Source organism: Mus pahari, chromosome X (assembly GCF_900095145.1).
Source record: "Mus pahari chromosome X, PAHARI_EIJ_v1.1, whole genome shotgun sequence".
Taxonomy (NCBI): domain Eukaryota; kingdom Metazoa; phylum Chordata; class Mammalia; order Rodentia; family Muridae; genus Mus; species Mus pahari.
In genome coordinates this window covers 80,564,677-80,582,724 of record NC_034613.1, presented here as the reverse complement: position 1 = coordinate 80,582,724, position 18,048 = coordinate 80,564,677, and the positions used below count along the sequence as shown (strand labels likewise).

Genomic DNA, 18,048 nt, shown 5'->3' with positions numbered 1-18,048 from the left:
TAGCAGAAGATGGCCTAATCGGCCATCATTGGGAAGAGAGGCCCCTTGGTCTTGCAAACTATATGACCCAGCACAGGGAAAGGCCAGAGCCAAGTAGTGGGATTGGGTGGGTAGGGGAGCAGGGGCGGGGGGGGCATAGGGAACTTTCGGGATAGCATTTGAAATGTAAATAAAGAAAATATCTAATAAAAAATGTGAAAAAAGTAAAAAAAAAATTTTAAAAATTGATAAAATAGACTTAATTTTGTTATTTTGGATTCCAAGTTTGTTGCTATAGTTTCCTGATTTTTTTAAGACCTTTTAAGTCTTCTTGTCTGTAGTCTTGGTTGACCTACTACTTACTCTATAGCCGAGGTTAGCCTCAAATTCTAATAATTGTCTCACCTTGGCCTCCTGGATGCAGTTCTTACAGGCTATGCTACCACTCCTGGATACTTGTTTTTTTTAACTGCTGCTTTAGGGAGCTGATATTTTATCTCCATCAAGCAATTTTCCTATGCCAAGATACTACTAAATTGTCACATATTCTCATGAACTGAAATCAAAATAAATATTCATGACTTTATTTTACAGAAGAAAAAAATTCTAGATATAAAGGAAGTGCCCAGACCAGTAGCTGTATTTTGGTTGTTGAGATTTTTGAAGTGATTGTAGTTTACGTTAAATTACTTTAGATTCTCTCCATAATTACATGGTTAGTCTGGAACTCACTATGTAGACCAGGCTGGCCCCAAACTCAGGGAGATCCACCTGCTTTTGCCTTCTAACCCTGAGTTCCGATATTAAAGGCATGTCACTGGCCTATTTGTTAGCATAATTGACTGAATAGTAAAAACTTTCTCATTGGCCAGAGGATTGTTCCACTTAGCAAATGCTTTATTTTTTGCTTTTATAGTGTTTGGGGTTGAACCAAGGCTTTTTATATGCTAAGCAAGAACTCTACTCCAGAGCTATACACCCATCCCTTAGTCAGATGCTTATGTATGTATTTTATCCAAAGCATTTTAGTATTCTCTTAGAATTTGTACATACTAATATAAATTTTTATTAGTAATACTTCCAACATCTGTTGGTTGACCAATGTGTGTGAGTCTACATTGCAATGTCTTGAGATTTTCAAGAATAATGAGATAATTCTTAATTAAGCATTGATCCACTACATAGTATAATGAAACTAAAAGTATTTCTTTCATATATGATCTTAAGAGCCATACTAAGTTTGAAGTTGGCTGCTCTCCACACACTGTATATGCCTAGCATGTTTTCAGTGTTACTATGCTTATAGTAATGCCAAAGCTAATGCCGTAGATAATTAGAACATTTATTAAGTTTAGTTTCTGTCTCTATTTTATAGTAAAAGAAGTTCAATATTTAAACATTATTATATATCTGGAGGAGTTGTGGTATACAGACTTTGTATATAGATAGTGAAGCATTATAAATTTCAGTATTTGGGGTCCTAAAAGTTCATGGTCAGCTTTTGTGCTATCACGTCACTAGGTGGAGATGTAGCATTGTTTGGTAGACTAGCCAAAGCAAAAAGACCTGGTTACTCCCCCTCCCTCCATGCCTCCCTCCCTCTCTCTCTTTCTCTCTCTCTCAAAACAGAAGTATTTATATATATAATTAATGAGGTTTATTATGTCCTAGAGAAAATTTGCAAATTTAGTGTAGTTTAAAATTCTTTTTTCAGTGTGAAAATTCAACCCCACTTTAATGTCTGTTTTCACAGGTCTAATTTTTTAAAGTTATTTTCTGTTCTTACTGCTGTTTGCTTTTTGTTTTCTGTGTTTGTTGTATCTTGTCAGAATTAGTCTGATGTCTCTGTCTCTGGTGTCTCTAGTTTAACTAGATGTGATTTTTTTTTAATGCGTGGACAGATAATATATGATTAGAATATGAAATTCTGATTTGGTAGCAATGCATGATAAATGAACTTAAGAGTCTGAACATACCCTGTTCTTACTTTTCTATTATTTTACGGTGTTTACTGTCAAATTTTAACATTTAAATTCTCTGGAGCTTATTTCTCTCTCTCTATCTTTCCTTCTGTCACCTGTTGAATCTTAAGTGATTACATTCTCTATGCACAGTGTTCATCATCTCCATGAAGCTCATATGGAGCTGAGAACATTACAGATGTGCCCGTGAAACATAATAAAGTAATTTGAAATTGTAAAGATGAAACTGAAAAGTCTTGTTCTGATAAACAGTCGGTAGTTCTCAAGTGTTTACATGGAGTTACCTTATAGTTCATTGCTTTCGTATTCCTATTACATGAGAAGCAAAAGCATGTACTAGGAACTTTAAATATATGGAATGACTACTGGTTCATGTTACAACATAGATGACCCTTGAAAACACTGTCTTAGTTTCTTTTCCTATTGCTACAATAAAGAGCAACTTAAGGGAGGAAGGGTTTATTTGGCTCTAAATTCCAGGTTTCATTCCATCATGGCAGGGAAATGTAGTGGAAGGAGGTTAATAGAATTAGTCACATGACATCTGCAATCAATGCCAAAGAATAGTGAAGTAATGCATGCATGCTAGTGTTTGCCTTGCTTTCTCTACTTAGTTTAGAGTTCCCTTCCTAGGGAATGGTGATACTCAAATTAGGCAGATATTCCCACCTCAGTTAATATAATCAAAATAATCCCCCTAGGTATGTGTATAGACCAGTGTCCCTCATTGAGACTCCTTTTCTAGGTGACCCTAGATTATGTCAGATTGACAGAACTAACCATCGCAAACACTATGCTGAGGGAAAAAAACAAGTCATGAAAAGCCACATATTGCAGGATTCACTTCATTTGATCTGTCCAGAATGATCATCAGATGAGGTAGAATGGTGGTCACCAAGGGCAGGGCAGGGAAGGGCAGAGAGTAATAGCTGCCAGTACTGCAGTGATAAAAATGTTCATTGTGATAAGAGCTGTACAACCTGAGATAGTACTAAATATTACTCAATACTATAAATACTACTATAGATGCTAAATACTACTATAATACTAAATATTATAGTGAATTGCATGTTCACTATAAATGCTTGACCTATATAAGAACTATGTGTCAGTAGAGTGTTTAAAGTGAGTTACCAAAGGCCTATAATATCAAGCCAAGGACTAGAAATTGGCCCCCTAAACAGGCACTAAACTAAGTTCTATATAACATTATAGTAAATGGAAGCCACAGATCCTCTCCTCAGATTGGTTTTCAGTGTTCTTTTTCCTTTTAAAAATGGATTGCAGTTCAAGAGAAAAGTTAATAAATATGTCATGAGTCACCTTACTTTCTTCATTTATTCCCCACTCTTTAAACTTTCTACAATTGTATTCTAGCTATTTTTGTAATGGCCTTGATTTTCTTAGGTGATGTCTATTTTCTCCTGTTGAAAGCCCACTCTTGCACCTTAAACTTTATATCAGCTCTGAGTTGTTATTCTTAACCAACTTAACAGATATTTTAAAGACAATGAGTGGTTCAAATAATGTAAATTCTGCACCTCATGAAAACCTGATTATTAATTACTGGGGTTTCATTTGCTAGTAACGGGAAGATCATAACTTTTGGCATTTTTTAACTTATATTTTATGTGTATGAATATTTTGCCTCCATGTATATATGTATACCATATACATGCCTAGTGCCTACAGAGGCCATAGAGGGCATCAGGTCTCCTGGAACTTGAGTTATGGGTGGCTATGAGCCACCATTGGATGCTGGAAATTGAACCTAGGCCCTCCACAAGAGCACAAAGTGCTCAAAACTGCTGAGCCATCTCTCCAGGTCTAACAGCTGTCAATATTTTAAATTACAGAAAGTATTGTCTTGCTACAATTTACTCAGATTCTGTGGTGCTTAGAAGTACAGTCCTGGGTTTATAAATTTCCATGAAAAATATCTTTTACCAGTACTTAAAAGTTAAACAGTTATATACTTAGCATAAACCTAACTTTATTGTTACTAGTCTATGATTATGATATGGATGTGGTTGTTAAAACATAGAAAAGAGAAAAAACATAGAAAAGAGAAATATTTTAGTCATAGTAATTATTGAAATCAAGAGATTGTTTTAAAAGATGGTATTTGATTCATTTGAAGTCCCTTTAGAAAAATTCTTTATTTCTATATATACACCCACATGTTTATATCTGTCATTAATACAATTAAATTTTTCTTTCTTAACAGATGCATATGAAACAGCCAAGATGCTTTGTGAACAGTATTACCTGGTAGCTCCAGAGCTAGAAGTTCAAGAATTCAATGGTAAAAGACAAAGCACTTTAGATGAGATCAGGCTGGGTCAGGGTGGTATAGCCATAGCAAGAAAAAGTATTTTAATGTTAAGTACAAAGGGGACTTAAATGCTAATGATATCCAAACTGTCTGTCCAAGAGGTCCTAAAATGGAACTGCCTTGCCATCTTTATGTTGTTTCAAAATGGTTCATATCCACTTAGTCAACAGGGGATGTAATGAGTCCCTTTTGAAAAGGACTGTGCAGTGTACCCTGTGCTCATTAGTAGCCTTTTCCTCTCACCTAATTGGGGGTTAATCTTATGTTGCCACCTTTCCTTTTATATGTGGGGTTTTTTTCTGCTTAACTTCCAGTTTCTACTTTTCTTACAGGAAAGCTATCAGAAAGTAAAATTCCTTGTGTCTATATAGAATTCTGTTGACATTTATTAAGTGCTGCTTCAACTAATGGTGTTTCAGGCAATGACTTGGCAAAATAGACTTTATTATTTCTTGAGTCTCAAACATAAAAAAACCCAGACCATTTTTTTCATTGACTTTTAGAAATGTGCTATTAGGGAATATTCATATTCTGCTCATCTTATTTTAGAAAGCCAACAAGCCTCTATTAATCATCAGGATAAGGGAAGAATCATAGCCAAACACATTTTACATGGTTCTAAAAGGAAGAAAAGAAATGTCAACTGTAATATTCCCAAAGAAAAGTACACATAATTGAGCAAGCCTTTAGATGACTCCTAGAGAATGTTGTTTAAACTTAAGAGAAGAAAACAAACTGTAAAATGTTTTTCATTTCCTTGAAATTTGGACTGAAAAGGTTGAATTGAATTCTGAGGCTGTTTATATAACTAATGATGCTGTTTGCCACAAGATAAACTAAGCGCTCAGCTTGCTTCTCAGGCCCCATTACAACCACAATAAAAGAATCCCATAAAACCAGCAAAGGGAGCCAGGGAGGCTTATAAGTGGACCACTGTATTAGTCCCTTCAGGCTGCTAAACAAAACCATCCAAGACTGGGTGGATTAAATAACAGACATTTGTTTCCCTTGAGTCTGGAAGCTGAGAAGTACAAGATCATGGTGCTAACAGATTTGGTGTCTGCTGAGGGCCTATTTTCTGACTTACAGATGACTTCTTGGTGTGCCTTTACATGTAGGAAAGGGCCAAGGAGCTCTCTGGGGTTGGGGTGTCTTTTATAAGAGTGCTAATCCCGTTCATAAGGTCCCACTCTCATGAACCAATGAACTCCAAAGGGCCCACCTCCAAGTGCCATCATTTTAGAAATTAAGTTTCAAGGTCTGACTTGAGAAGGACACAGACACTGAGTCCATAGCAACCCATTTGTGCCAACATGTGGAAGAATACAGCCAGATAGAAGTATGCTGAGTGATAGACCAGGCCAGGACTGAGCAAAAAGGAATAGACTACTGTAGACATGGCAGCCATTTCTCCAGTGATCCACGAGAGGGACAGTGGGCGCCGAGCTGAGTGTACAAACAACTAGAACAGGAAAGAAGCCAAAAGATTGGGATTAGTTTGCTGAAAGCTAGTCTAAGGGAAGCCTGCAGGGAGTAGCTTTATACTGTCTAGGCTCTGCTACCAACAGTAACGTGAGTGTGTTGTCCTAGAACAACTTACCAGATGCCGAATGTGAATAACATTACCATGAAGTAAAACCTTCATTTTAGTATTTGAAGGTCTTTCTGGTTGTCATCTTCCTTACTAAAGGCTTATTCTAAAGCCAGTGGAGTCTTGATTCGATTTTTAAAACTCCAAGTCGGCCTTCTTCCTCTGGGCAATATCCAAAGGGAAAGGAACACTGAACTTAGTTCTAAACTGAATTCCTAAACAAAATCACAACCATGGTAGGTTAAACTTCGGCAAAAGCCAGTAGCATAAATAACACTTAACTACTATTGGATTTCTCTGCTGCACTGTTACTGCCAGAAAATGCCTCTCTTTATTAAATTCAGAGGATGAATGATTCTAAACTCCAGTTTCTGTGTCTATCCAAACCCTCAACTGCGACAGGGTTATCAGGATTGAGAGACGTGTCTTCCCTTGCACACTTTTGTAAGGTAGAGTACTTTTTATAACTAGGTTAATGGGCTGTATAATATAGATGTAAAAAATATATGTGACAGTCTACAACCCCAGAGATGGCCATGTAGCACGTTTTAAAAAGCAACTGAATCTAATTTAAATATTCCTAAAGAATAGCATGCATACCATGCAAAAGAAGCTGGAAGATTTGGTGATACCGTAGGGCTACCCAAGAGGAGAGTGATTCGACACAATAGGGAAAATTCATAGCACATAAGAAAGACATACACTCTGCAGTGTTACCTTTGTGTCATGATAAGATAGCATGACCAAAAGCAACTTAAGAAGGAAAGAGTTCACTTTGTCTTATAGCTCCAGAAGAATAGTCTCCTTCGTGGTGGGGAAGGCATGTCATGGCAGTGAGAGAAGGAAGCCAGCTAATCACATTCTCATTACCACAAAGGAAAGAGATAGGAGAAAGAAGGATAAAAGCCAGTAGGAAATAAAATACTTCCTCAGCAAAGTGTCATCTCTTAAATATCCCATAGCCTTCCTAAATAGTGTCACCAAGTGTCCAAATACATGAGCTTTCGGGGATGTTTCCAATTCAAACCTCCAGACTGTTTGTGATACATTCTAAAAGGGGTGATGTCTTAATGAGCAATTGGAAGAATATAGACAGAATCCATTCCACTATAAGGCTGAAAGTATTTCCTCCAAGTAACACATGAATTGACTCACAGGGAAGGAAATATCACTTTTGTGGCTGTTCTATAGTGATTGGTACTTACATAGAGAATTACCAACATTACTGATTTTTAACTTTCTTAATAGAGCTTCTAGGGAACAAATAAAATTGTCAGGTTTATAGAACAGAATGGAACTGTCCTTTAAAAGACGACAGCAGAAATGAAGAGGACAGAGAGGGGGAAGGTAAAAGGACCTTGGCTTTCTGTTTTTAGAAGATTTTCAACCATTTAAATAGATCACTAAATATTATAAATAACTTATCATCAAAGGCCTTGGGACCTTAAAGCATAACTCCTTGGTAGAGTACTTTTTTAAAGGTACATGGAGCTCTAGGTCTTATCCCCCTACCTGATAAAAATGTTCTTAGGCCAATTGTATTAGGTACAGTCCGTTAGCATGATAAAATAGCTGAGATAACACCCTAAAAGAGGAGAGATTTATTTTAATACATGATTTTAGAGGTTTCCATCCATGATAGTTTGGCTCTATCATTACAAATGTGTGTCTGATCCACAATTTAGAACAGCTATGTGTATAGCTCAATACAAAACCATAAACTACTTAAATACTTAAAACTATTAGGGTCCCTCCCCACCCTCTGTGTGTGTGTGTGTGTGTGTGTGTGTGTGTGTGTGTGTGTGTGTGTGTGTTGACCAAGTCAATTGTATGGTTCTCTGGTATCAATTTTGTAAGTGCTACGGTGTCAAACTGCTGCACATGCCTGTAGGGCCCATGGCAGGATGCTGCATTATGGCAGGGAGTATATGATGGGCTAAAGTTGTTTACTTCATGGAAGCCAGGAAGCAAGAGAGAGGGAGGAAGAGCTAGAGTCGACTGACATTGATTTTGGAGGCATGCTTTCAATGTCTTCGTCACACTAGGCTTTACCTCCTAATGGTTCTACCACCTCCTATTTGTACCACAGACTAGCAACCAAGTCTTTAACATATGGCCTTTAATGACACATGAGATGTAAACCAACAGCACACTGTGTGTCCAATTTCAGCATCACTTTTGTTACCATGGTCATATCAGCTTTCCAAAGCTTGTTTGCTCATCTGTAACTGATAGCGCCTACTCTATGATCACTACATATTATCATAAGGATACAATTACATGGTGAATAGAGAAGCTCATAATAAATTACTTAGAACCAATGATTATTAGCTCTAATTGATATTATTGTTAATTACTTTATTGGAGGAAATTCTGAGTTATAAGGTATCTGTTCTAGTTGAGAAAGTTTGTTTTCAGTGTCTTACCTGATTGTGTGTCATGAGGAAGAAGGACTTTTCATGCTGAGCGTCTCTCTTCCACATACTGTTCTTAGTGCTTTGCATTAGGTTCCATTTCTTTGATGTTCCTTAGAAGAACCTTGGTTCAAGGAGAATACTATAGATGCTTAAGGATTTCATTGTAGTAGAAAATTCCGTGAACCTCATAGTCTAGTCTATACTATGCCCTGTTTATAATAATATAGCACATTTTAATTACTTTTGTCTCTGTAATAAGGGTTGGTTTAGGCTCACAATTTGAAAGGTGTTAGTCCATGTCTCTTGGTTCCATTGCTTTGGACTTGAGGCAAGGCAAACTATCATGGCAGCAGGAGAATGTGATGAAGCTGCTCCCTTCACCAGTACCAGGAAAGAACAAAGAACAGGCCAGGGGCAAGATACCTTCTTCAAGGACATGCTCGAAGAACTGACTTTAACCAGGCCCCGCCTGTTATTTTCTACCATTTCTCAATAATATCGTTGAATTATGTATGAATCCATCAGTGGATTAAGCATTCATTGTATTAGAGCCTTCTTGCTTGCTTCATTTCCCTGGAGCCTATCATCTGGCAGCTAGTCGAGCCTTTAAGGTGAATGTTTCAGTGAATAGTTGAATTCAAACCATAGTGCTTTTAAGTCCAAACTTACTACCCCTTTCATTTGGCTCTGCTCTCACAAATGATTGCTGGGGTTGATAGCAGATCTGCACTTCTGATTTGAAAAGTTCCAAGTGATCCTCTTCCAGTTTTGCTCCACAAAGTTTGAAAGAGCTTGGCTGATCTCCTCGGGGATCACAAAGCTGCAGCGAAGGAAGTGGAGTTAGTCACTGTGGTTTTGTGTGATCTGGAAGCTTTGCTCAGTTGTGGGAATCTGTATTATTTGTCGTTTACGGAGATTTGTTTGATGCACTTGGAAAATAGAATAGAAGCATTATTTTTGACTTCTCCTACTTTAGGTCCTTATTCATTGATGGTTTTGTCTCTGTTTTCAGCCAAAGCACCAAACAAACCTATTCAGGTAGTGTATGTGCCGTCACATCTGTTTCACATGCTATTTGAGTTGTTCAAGGTAAGTGGAATTTTAAAACATGGGAAGAAGACTTCATTTTAAATGGCTTTGATTCTGGGCATAATGGATTCATTAGATTAGCATAAGAAAAAGATTTTGCATAACCATTTTAAGAAGTCTATTTCTGATATCCTGTGGGCTTTATAATCCGTACACTGAGATGAAAAATTGCTGTGTACAATATAGTTTTGTGAATATTAGTACATATTGATTTAGAAACTTACCTATTCTTTGGTGACTTCACATCAAATCTGTACTGTTTTTCTTTCAGTTAGGAGGTTAGAGATGCTTTTTAGATTTTCAAACCTAGCAGAGGTTTTATTGGTGATTACCAGACCAAAATAAAAACATGCTTCTGTGTAGCTATGATTCTGGAGCATTAGCTGTGCTAATGCATTAGTCCTTCCAGTCCTGGGAGATCCTGTAACTGTTTTATAATTTGAATCATTTCAGAAGACCTGATAGAGGCAGGGGAGGAAAAATGTGGAGTCTGGATGTAAAAGGAAAGAAAACAAAATCTTTTTCAGACTCTTTATGGCCTAAGCTGTTGCTTTTGTTATCCAGTTGCCAGTGATATTTACAGTGGCAGTGTTATGAGTACAGGGTATTTGAGCTAACATTTCATCACTTTAATGTATAAAACACTAAATTAAATACCCAAAGAACTAGTTGTGCTGGTTTCTTCCCAAGAACACGAATGCTACTGCTGTAACATTAAGATGGTCATGCAGTTGTGAGCATTCTCTTTGCCAGTTGGAACTTTGCAGAATTTCTTTTTGATGGATATTATCCTTTTTTTAGTCCAGAGATTAATTTTTATGAGAAGTATGAATCCCTTCCGTTTTTCTGCCTGCATATTAGAGGATAGGTGCTTTATAAATGCAAGTGATAAATAGCATTTAAAATGCACAAACCAGCTCCTGTAGCCGCATTACATTTAATAAAAACATTCTTTCTGGGTTGAGATGAATACTTTTAAAACCTTAAAGCCACCAGGCATGATGGCACATGCAGGTAAAAACAGATGTATCTCTATGAATTCAAGGCCAGCCCAGTCGTCTTAGTGAGACCCTGTCCCAACAACTCTCCTCCCCACAAAAAAAATCCCTAAGTCCCCCTAAGCCCCACCCCGCAAAGGAAACAAAACTATTTAACATATGGAATGGGGCTACAGTTAAATGCAAAATAGAAGCTTAGGGAAAATATCCTTGACAGGAATCCATGGATAGCCAAGCTCAGTAGAGGAAAAAAAAAATCCACATAAATCTTATTAATAGTAGCTATGCAACGTAATTATCATATATAAGTAATCTTGTGCTTGCTTCTTTTTTGAAATTGTGGTTTTCAGGGCTAAGGGTGTAGCTCAGTGGTAGAGTACATGCTTAGCATGTGTGTGGCTCTAGGTTCCACCCCCAGCACCAAAAATAATCAGTACCTTTAATATAATTGTACTTTGCAAGTCAGCAGCATGTTTTTTCAGAAAGAACTTATTGTTTCAGAACTCAATGAGAGCAACAGTTGAACTACATGAAGATAAAAAAGAAGGCTACCCAGCTGTTAAAACTCTCGTTACGCTGGGTAAAGAAGACTTGTCCATTAAGGTAATCTTTTGTTTGCATTTTGACTTTATCAGTTGATTTAATAGTATGTTTTTAATAGTGTGAGAGGGAAGGAAAGGGACCCGGCTGTTCTTGAGTGTGTTATTTGTAAGTAAAGCCATGTTTTAGTGCTTCCTCAGCAATGAACTAACCACATATATAGTGGTGGTCCCATAAGATGTTATTGTCTAGTGACATTGTAGTCATCTTGTTCTGTATAAGCCCCTTCTATAGTATTTGCACGATGACATTGCCTAATGGCACATTTCTTAGAGTGTGTCCCTCTCATTTATAGAAACATGACTATATTGTGCTGGAGTTTTGGCTGAAGTTACTTCATTGGATGTTCATTAGCAGGACCTTGGTCCCAAGCCTGTCAAATTTTGCTGTACTATTCTGTCTCCTTTGTTTACGCTGGCCCCGGAGGAACCACTTTTCAGTGGGAGTTCAAAGCCCCTACTCATTTTAGAGCCTTCCTAGCGTGTACTTTATTTAATGAGCTCTTGTCAACTCCTTCTTGAGCATAGATTGATTCCCCTTCTATTTTTAACATGTTGTACACTGCAGATAAGTGACCTAGGTGGTGGAGTCCCACTTCGAAAAATAGACCGTCTTTTTAACTACATGTACTCAACTGCTCCTCGTCCCAGCCTGGAGCCTACAAGAGCTGCTCCCTTGGTAAGCATGGCAGACTACTGCAGAAGAAATGGTCTTTAATAAAGGCGTGGGGAGCTGTCCATCTCCTCAGGTGGTTGTACTAGCCTTGCCTAAAACCAAGGATGCGTCCGGCATGGTTGGGAGCAGAGGCACCTTTCTGCCTTAGCTATTTAGTCTGGGAGTTCCTTTGAACTGAGAGTGCTTTTCTAATTTATCCAAGAAACACTCCAAGCTGAGTGTTTCCCTCCCAAATACAGTGGGGAAAAGCTTTTCTCTGTGGTAAGACTGCTGCTGGAGAGCCACTTACATTCTGCACTCCCCTCAGAGAGCTGGACATTACCCATGAGTGAGCAACGGGACGATGGGAACGTATGGCTTCAGCTTAGGGAGGAGAGATTTTAGTGCTGCTCTCCCTGGGAGGAGTCACCCACAGCTTTTGGGTCACCACTGTCCAATTTGTTCATATAATTAAAGTATTTAATTATAAAATCATTGGAATTTTCACATTGAATAATGTAAGCACAAAATATGTAGGTGATGTATGTATTTTCAGAGGTCTCTCTGTAGCACTCTAGAAATAACCTTGAGCCTTAATTCAGGCAGTGAGCAAAGCCTCTGGTTACCATGGCAGCATTTCTTCCTGGGAGGGCCATACTTTCTTCCCCTGCTGAGTGTTTCTAATTGACAAACAACAATTGAACCCTTTGTTATTAAACACAGCAATGTATCTATCAGTCTGCAAAATGGCTCAGGGTATAAATTAAGTTTTATTTTAAAGTCCTACCTGACTGATAAGCACATAAGATTATATTTTATTTGTATGAATAAAATCAAACACTTTACATTGTTATTTGAGGCAGAGTTTGTTAACTCAGCATGTGGAAGACTGAGGAAGTCATTTATACATGATTCAAGAAAATTCATAAAAGATCAATTTGGAATAGTATTACCCTGACCGGGGTCTGGTACAAATTTTGCATCTTCCTCAGTTGTTTAAAAAGAATATGGATTGTCTGTTGCATGCCTTTTTAAAAGAGCATCCTGAGGGTAGCTCTTTATGCCATGGTTTTCTTTGTGAAACAGAGGACTCCAGGAGACTGGTATTTATCCACCTTCCCATGAGGGAGAAAGGGTCAAAGAAAATGAATGGTAGAGCAGTCTGTGAGCTTTCTGGTATACTATTATGGTTGCTTTGGAAGAAATGCTTCCATCCACATCGCTCCCACTTAATAAACTGTCCTCAACTTTAAAGTAGGTACACAGCTGTGCAGTTCTAGAAACAGTTTCCTTTGCAAATGGCTTAGAGTTTTATGAATCTTGACCTTCCTTCGTATATTTTTAGTTGAACAAATTTTAAACTTTTATGTGTGTAAGTATTTTGCGTGCCTGTATGTATGTATGTATGTGCACCATTGCATGCCTAGTCCCAGCAGAGATCAGAAGGGGACATTGGATCCTCTAGAACAGGAGTTACACATGGTTGTAACCACATGGGTGCTGGGAACAGAGCCTGGGTCTTCTGCAAGAGCAACAAGTGCACTTAACTGCTAAGCCAACTTTCTAGCTGTGATGACAGATTTAAACAATTTTAACTATTTGTGTGAGAGGAGTAAGTTAAGTGTATGTGCACATGCATTTTTATGAAGTTGAATTCTGTCCCTTTACCTGTTTGTTGGTCCAAAGATTGAATTCAGATTGTCAGGGTTGCCAGCAAGTACTTTGACCCATTCCACTGCCTCACCAGCACAAGATCTAGTCTGTGGTGGTGGTTTCGAGACACAGTCTGATGTCATCCAGGTGGGCTGATAGCTGGCTGAAGCTACAGTGACCCTGAACTCTTGATCTTCCTACTTGAAGAACAGAGCTGTGTGCCTCCTCAGTTTAGGAGAGGTTGGGGAATCAAATTGATGACCTTTGGTGTGCTCAGCTGGCACTCTACCCACCAACCACCTGAAATGATCTTACTGTACTTATGTAGTTATACATCCCCAGTTTACTTAGATAAGTTTATAGGTGGTACGTTTTTACATTAGAAATATCACTAGCCTATATCCTATTTATGATACTGGACACATGATGTCTGTGTGCGCTGTAAAGTGAAGAGCCATCCATCCATCGCCTATACATCTATGCAGTAGAGCCAAATGATACTTTTCCATGATGAGGTACAGCCTGAAAGCCACTGTTTTACACAGTAGGAAACGACTTAGCGCATGGCATGCCTCATCTCCATAGATCCAAATTTCCTTTTTTGGGGAGTATCTACTATGCCTGTCAACTCATGCTTTAGAAGGTCAGAAGACAACTCTGTTGAGTCAATCATCACTTCTGCCTTTATATGGACCCAGATATTGACCTCAGGTTTGTCAGCAAATTGAACCGTCCTACTAAGTTTGACTGTGTGGTAGATACTGCATAGATAAGGCATTTCTATTATATCATCGTTTTTATTCTTGTCTGTGACCTTTTGTTTAAAAATGTATGTTGGCTGGCAGTTTGATGACATTGAAATATAGAAAGGTATTAATTTTTTTCTAAAAATACCCATTCACTGTATCACCATACTGTAGCTTTTCTAGTTCCTTAGGAAGGACCTAAGAGATATTTTCAGTGTTTTAATCTTATAGGTAAATTTCAACTCTTGCCTGGCAGTAGTGCCGCATGCCTTTAATCCCAGCACTTGTGAAGCAGAGGCAGGCAAATCGCTGTGAGTTTGAGGCCAGCCTGGTCTACAGAGTGAGTTCCAGGACAGCCAGGACTACACAGAGAAACCCTGTCTCACAAAAAATTTCAACTCTTGTGCTATTAATTCTTACTTCAGTCACAAGGAAAATCTGATAATGAAACTTGAAAGTGAATGTGTTTTTGTGTTGTCATCAGATCAAATTCCACTTGATGGATGTTTGCTTTTTAATATACTATTTTTAGTCTTTGAAAACTTGATACAACATACTTTGTATTTCGATCATTTTTCACTCGCCGTTGCTCCCCACAGATCTACTTCCTATTCCCTCTCCCTCCACTTCCCATCTTGTATCCTTGAAATTAAGGAAGTGAGGGAGGGAGGGAGGGAGGGAGACAGACAGACAGACAGACAGACAGTGACTATCTTGCAGCAGACATCCTGATCTCTCAACAGTCCATCTACCCACCTTTCCAAGATGCTCCCTGATCCTTAAGTATAGGCATTTTGTTACAGGTTTGTCAACTGAGGACAGACACCCAATGGCCAGTTGCTCTCTGCATTATGACTAGTGTAGCCTTCCAGCCTTCCATAATGGTCTCTGTCTGCTTCAAAAAGAAGTCTCTTTTTAAAGGGGCAAGAGCCACACTTATCTGCAGATATTATAAGTACACTTGAAAAGGGTATTGTTCAGTTGTAATCCTTTCCTGGTATGCATTAAGCACTTGATTTTAAACCCCAGTACTGCATAAACTAGGCATGGTGGTTCTATGCTTATAATCCCAGTACTTAGGAGGAAGAGGCAAGAAGATCAGGAGCTCAAGGTCAACCCTAGATCATAAGGAGTTAGTTCAAGATCAGCCTAGATACATGAAACCTGTCTCAAAAAAAAGTTACCCTGATTTTATGTTCATACATAGCTAAAATTTTACTTTAAAATGCTAAAGAATAAAAATAAAAAACGACATTTGGTTTTTTTTAATACCCAAACTTGACAAGTGTTTTTTGATTTTTGTTGTTGTTGTTGGCTTGTTTTTTGAACTAGGGAATTTTGGTTATAGGTTATTGGCGCAGCATTAAAGAGATTGAGTTACTAATTCATTTGATTTAAATCCAAATCAGGGATTCATTTTAATCTTCTGTAAGTGGTCCCCTCTGAAGCATTTGTACTGGTCTCATTCTATTAATTTTCTTTTCTTAATAGGCTGGATTTGGTTATGGCTTGCCAATTTCTCGACTGTATGCCAGATATTTTCAGGGAGATCTAAAACTGTATTCCATGGAAGGAGTGGGTACTGATGCAGTCATTTATTTGAAGGTACTGTGGTTTTTTTTTTTTTCTGTTAGTATAAAGGCCTCTTGACTTTATATATCTGAAAGTACCCATAACTAGTCAAGAAGAACACTATATCATTTCTTACCTAGACATCAGACTTATGAAGCCATTGTATGTCTCACCCTGATTTTATGACTAGACATAACAAATCATGTAGCATGGAAATATGAACTTAAATTTTTACAACCATAGATCTAGTTTTTCAAAATTATATGTCCATTGAAAAACCTAGTTACTGGAGAGATGGCTCAGAGGTTAAGAGCATTGGCTGCTCTTCCACAGGTCCCGAGTTCAATTCCCAGCAACTACATGGTGGCTCACAACCATCTGTAATGGGATCCGATACCGTCTTCTGGTGTGTAGGCATACATGTAAGCAGAACAATGCATACATAGTAAATAAATAAATAAATCTTTTTTTAAAAAAAGAAAAGAAAAACCTAGTTTAAAAGTAGACAAATACCAATAATCTGAAGTCTTCTCGTCTTTTGTTTTAATGTCTCAAGTGGTAAGAATTCAGTAATAATAATATGCTTATATAAAATTATCTATAGATCTTGAAATAAGTGAGGTAGCCCAGACTCAGACAAATACCAAATGCTTGCTCTCATGAAGATCTTGACTTTTTAAAAAATTTACTTTACATCCCACTCAAAAGTTTTGTGGGTGGGTTGGTGTCCCAATCCCTCACTGAGGTTCCTGCCTGGCTACAGGAGGTGGCCTTTTTAGGTTCCATATCTCCACTGCTGTGAATCTCAGGTAAGGTCACCCTCATTGATTTTTGGGGAGCTTCCCCTATCCAAAGTCTCTGGCACTTACTCTATATGTTCCCTAACCCCCAACCATCAATTGCGGATTTCCATTCATTCTCATAGCCATCAGGCTATCTCTCCTGTGCCTCCCCACACCTGACCCTGATCCCTCCCCATTCCCCTCTCCCATGCAGTTCTCTTCCTCCATATGCCTCTTATGACTATTTCATTCCTCCTTCTAAGTGAGTTCAAGCTTCTTCACATAGGCCTTCCTTTTTTAACTTCTTTGGGTCTGTGGAGCGTGACTATGGGTATCCTGTATTTTATGGCTAATATCTACAAATAAGTGAGTATATACCATTCTGGTGCTTTTGGGTCTGAGTTACCTCACTCAGGTTCCTCTCAAGTTCCATCCATTTGCCTGAAAAGTTCATGATGCCTTTGTTTTTAGTAGCTGAATAGTATCCCGTTTTGTAGGTGTACCTCATTTTCTGTATTCACTCTTCAGTTGAGGGACATCTGGGTTGTTTCCAGTTTCTGGCTATTATGAATAAAACTGCTATGAACATAGTTGAGCAAGTGTCCCTGTGGTATAGTGGGGCATCTTTGGGTATATGCCCAGGAGTGGTATAGCTGGGTCTTGAGGTAGAACTATTCCCAATCTTCTGAGAAACCACCAAATTGATTTCCAAAGTGGTTGTATAAATTTGTACTTCCACCAGCAGTAAAGCAGTGTTCCCCATGTTCCCCTTGCTCTGTGTCCTCGTCCTCAGCAGCATGTGCTATCTCTTGAGCTTTTTATCTTAGCCATTCTGACTGCTGTAAAAGGAAATCTCAAGGTCGTTTTGATTTGCATTTTCCTGATAACTAAGGACTTTGAGGATTTCTTTAAGTGCTTCTCAGTCATTTGAGATTCCTTTGTTGAGAATTCTCTCTTTATTCGAGTCTAAATTTTTAAGTTCATTATATACTTTGGATATTAGCCCTCTGTCAGATGTAGGGTTAGTGAAGATCCTTTCCCAACCTGTAAACTGTGTTTTGCCCTATTGACAGTGTCCTTTACCTTACAGAAACTTTACAGTTTTATAGGGTTCTGTTTATCAATTGTTGATATTAGAGCCTGAGCTGTTGGTGTTCTGTTCAGGAAATTGTCTCCTGAACCACTGAGTTCAAGGCTATTCCCCACTTTCTCTGCTATGAGATTTAGTGTATCCATTTTTATGTTGAAGTCCTTGATCCACTTGGACTTGAGTTTTGTGCAGGGTGATGACTATGGATCAAGTTGCATTCTTCTATGTATAGACATGCTGTTAGACCAGCACCATTTGTTGAAGATGTTTTCTTTTTTCCATTGTATGGTTTGGGCTTGTTTATCAAAAATCAAATGTATGGGCTTATTTCTGGGTCTTCGATTCCATTGGTCAAAGTGTCTTTCTGTTCCAATACCATGCAGTTTTTTATCATTATTGCTTTGTAGGACAGCTTGAAATCAGGGATGGTGATTCCTCCCAAAGTTCTTTTATTATTCAGGAATGCTTTGGCTATCCTGGGTATTTTGTTTTTCCATATGAAGTTGAGAATTGTTCTTTCAAGGCCTATAAGAAGTAGTGTTGGCTAGATACTAATGCTC

General features: G+C 38.1%; 1 protein-coding gene across 1 annotated transcript in view; it reads left to right on the top strand.

Moving 5' to 3' along the window:
- Positions 1-18,048, top strand: part of Pdk3 (pyruvate dehydrogenase kinase 3) — a 66,687-nt gene that overhangs the window by 40,492 nt on the left and 8,147 nt on the right. The window contains exons 6-10 of the mRNA XM_021187890.2: positions 4,189-4,266; positions 9,317-9,393; positions 10,893-10,994; positions 11,559-11,669; positions 15,536-15,649. Coding sequence (XP_021043549.1) covers positions 4,189-4,266; positions 9,317-9,393; positions 10,893-10,994; positions 11,559-11,669; positions 15,536-15,649 — 482 coding nt within the window. The remainder of the gene's footprint in view (positions 1-4,188; positions 4,267-9,316; positions 9,394-10,892; positions 10,995-11,558; positions 11,670-15,535; positions 15,650-18,048) is intronic.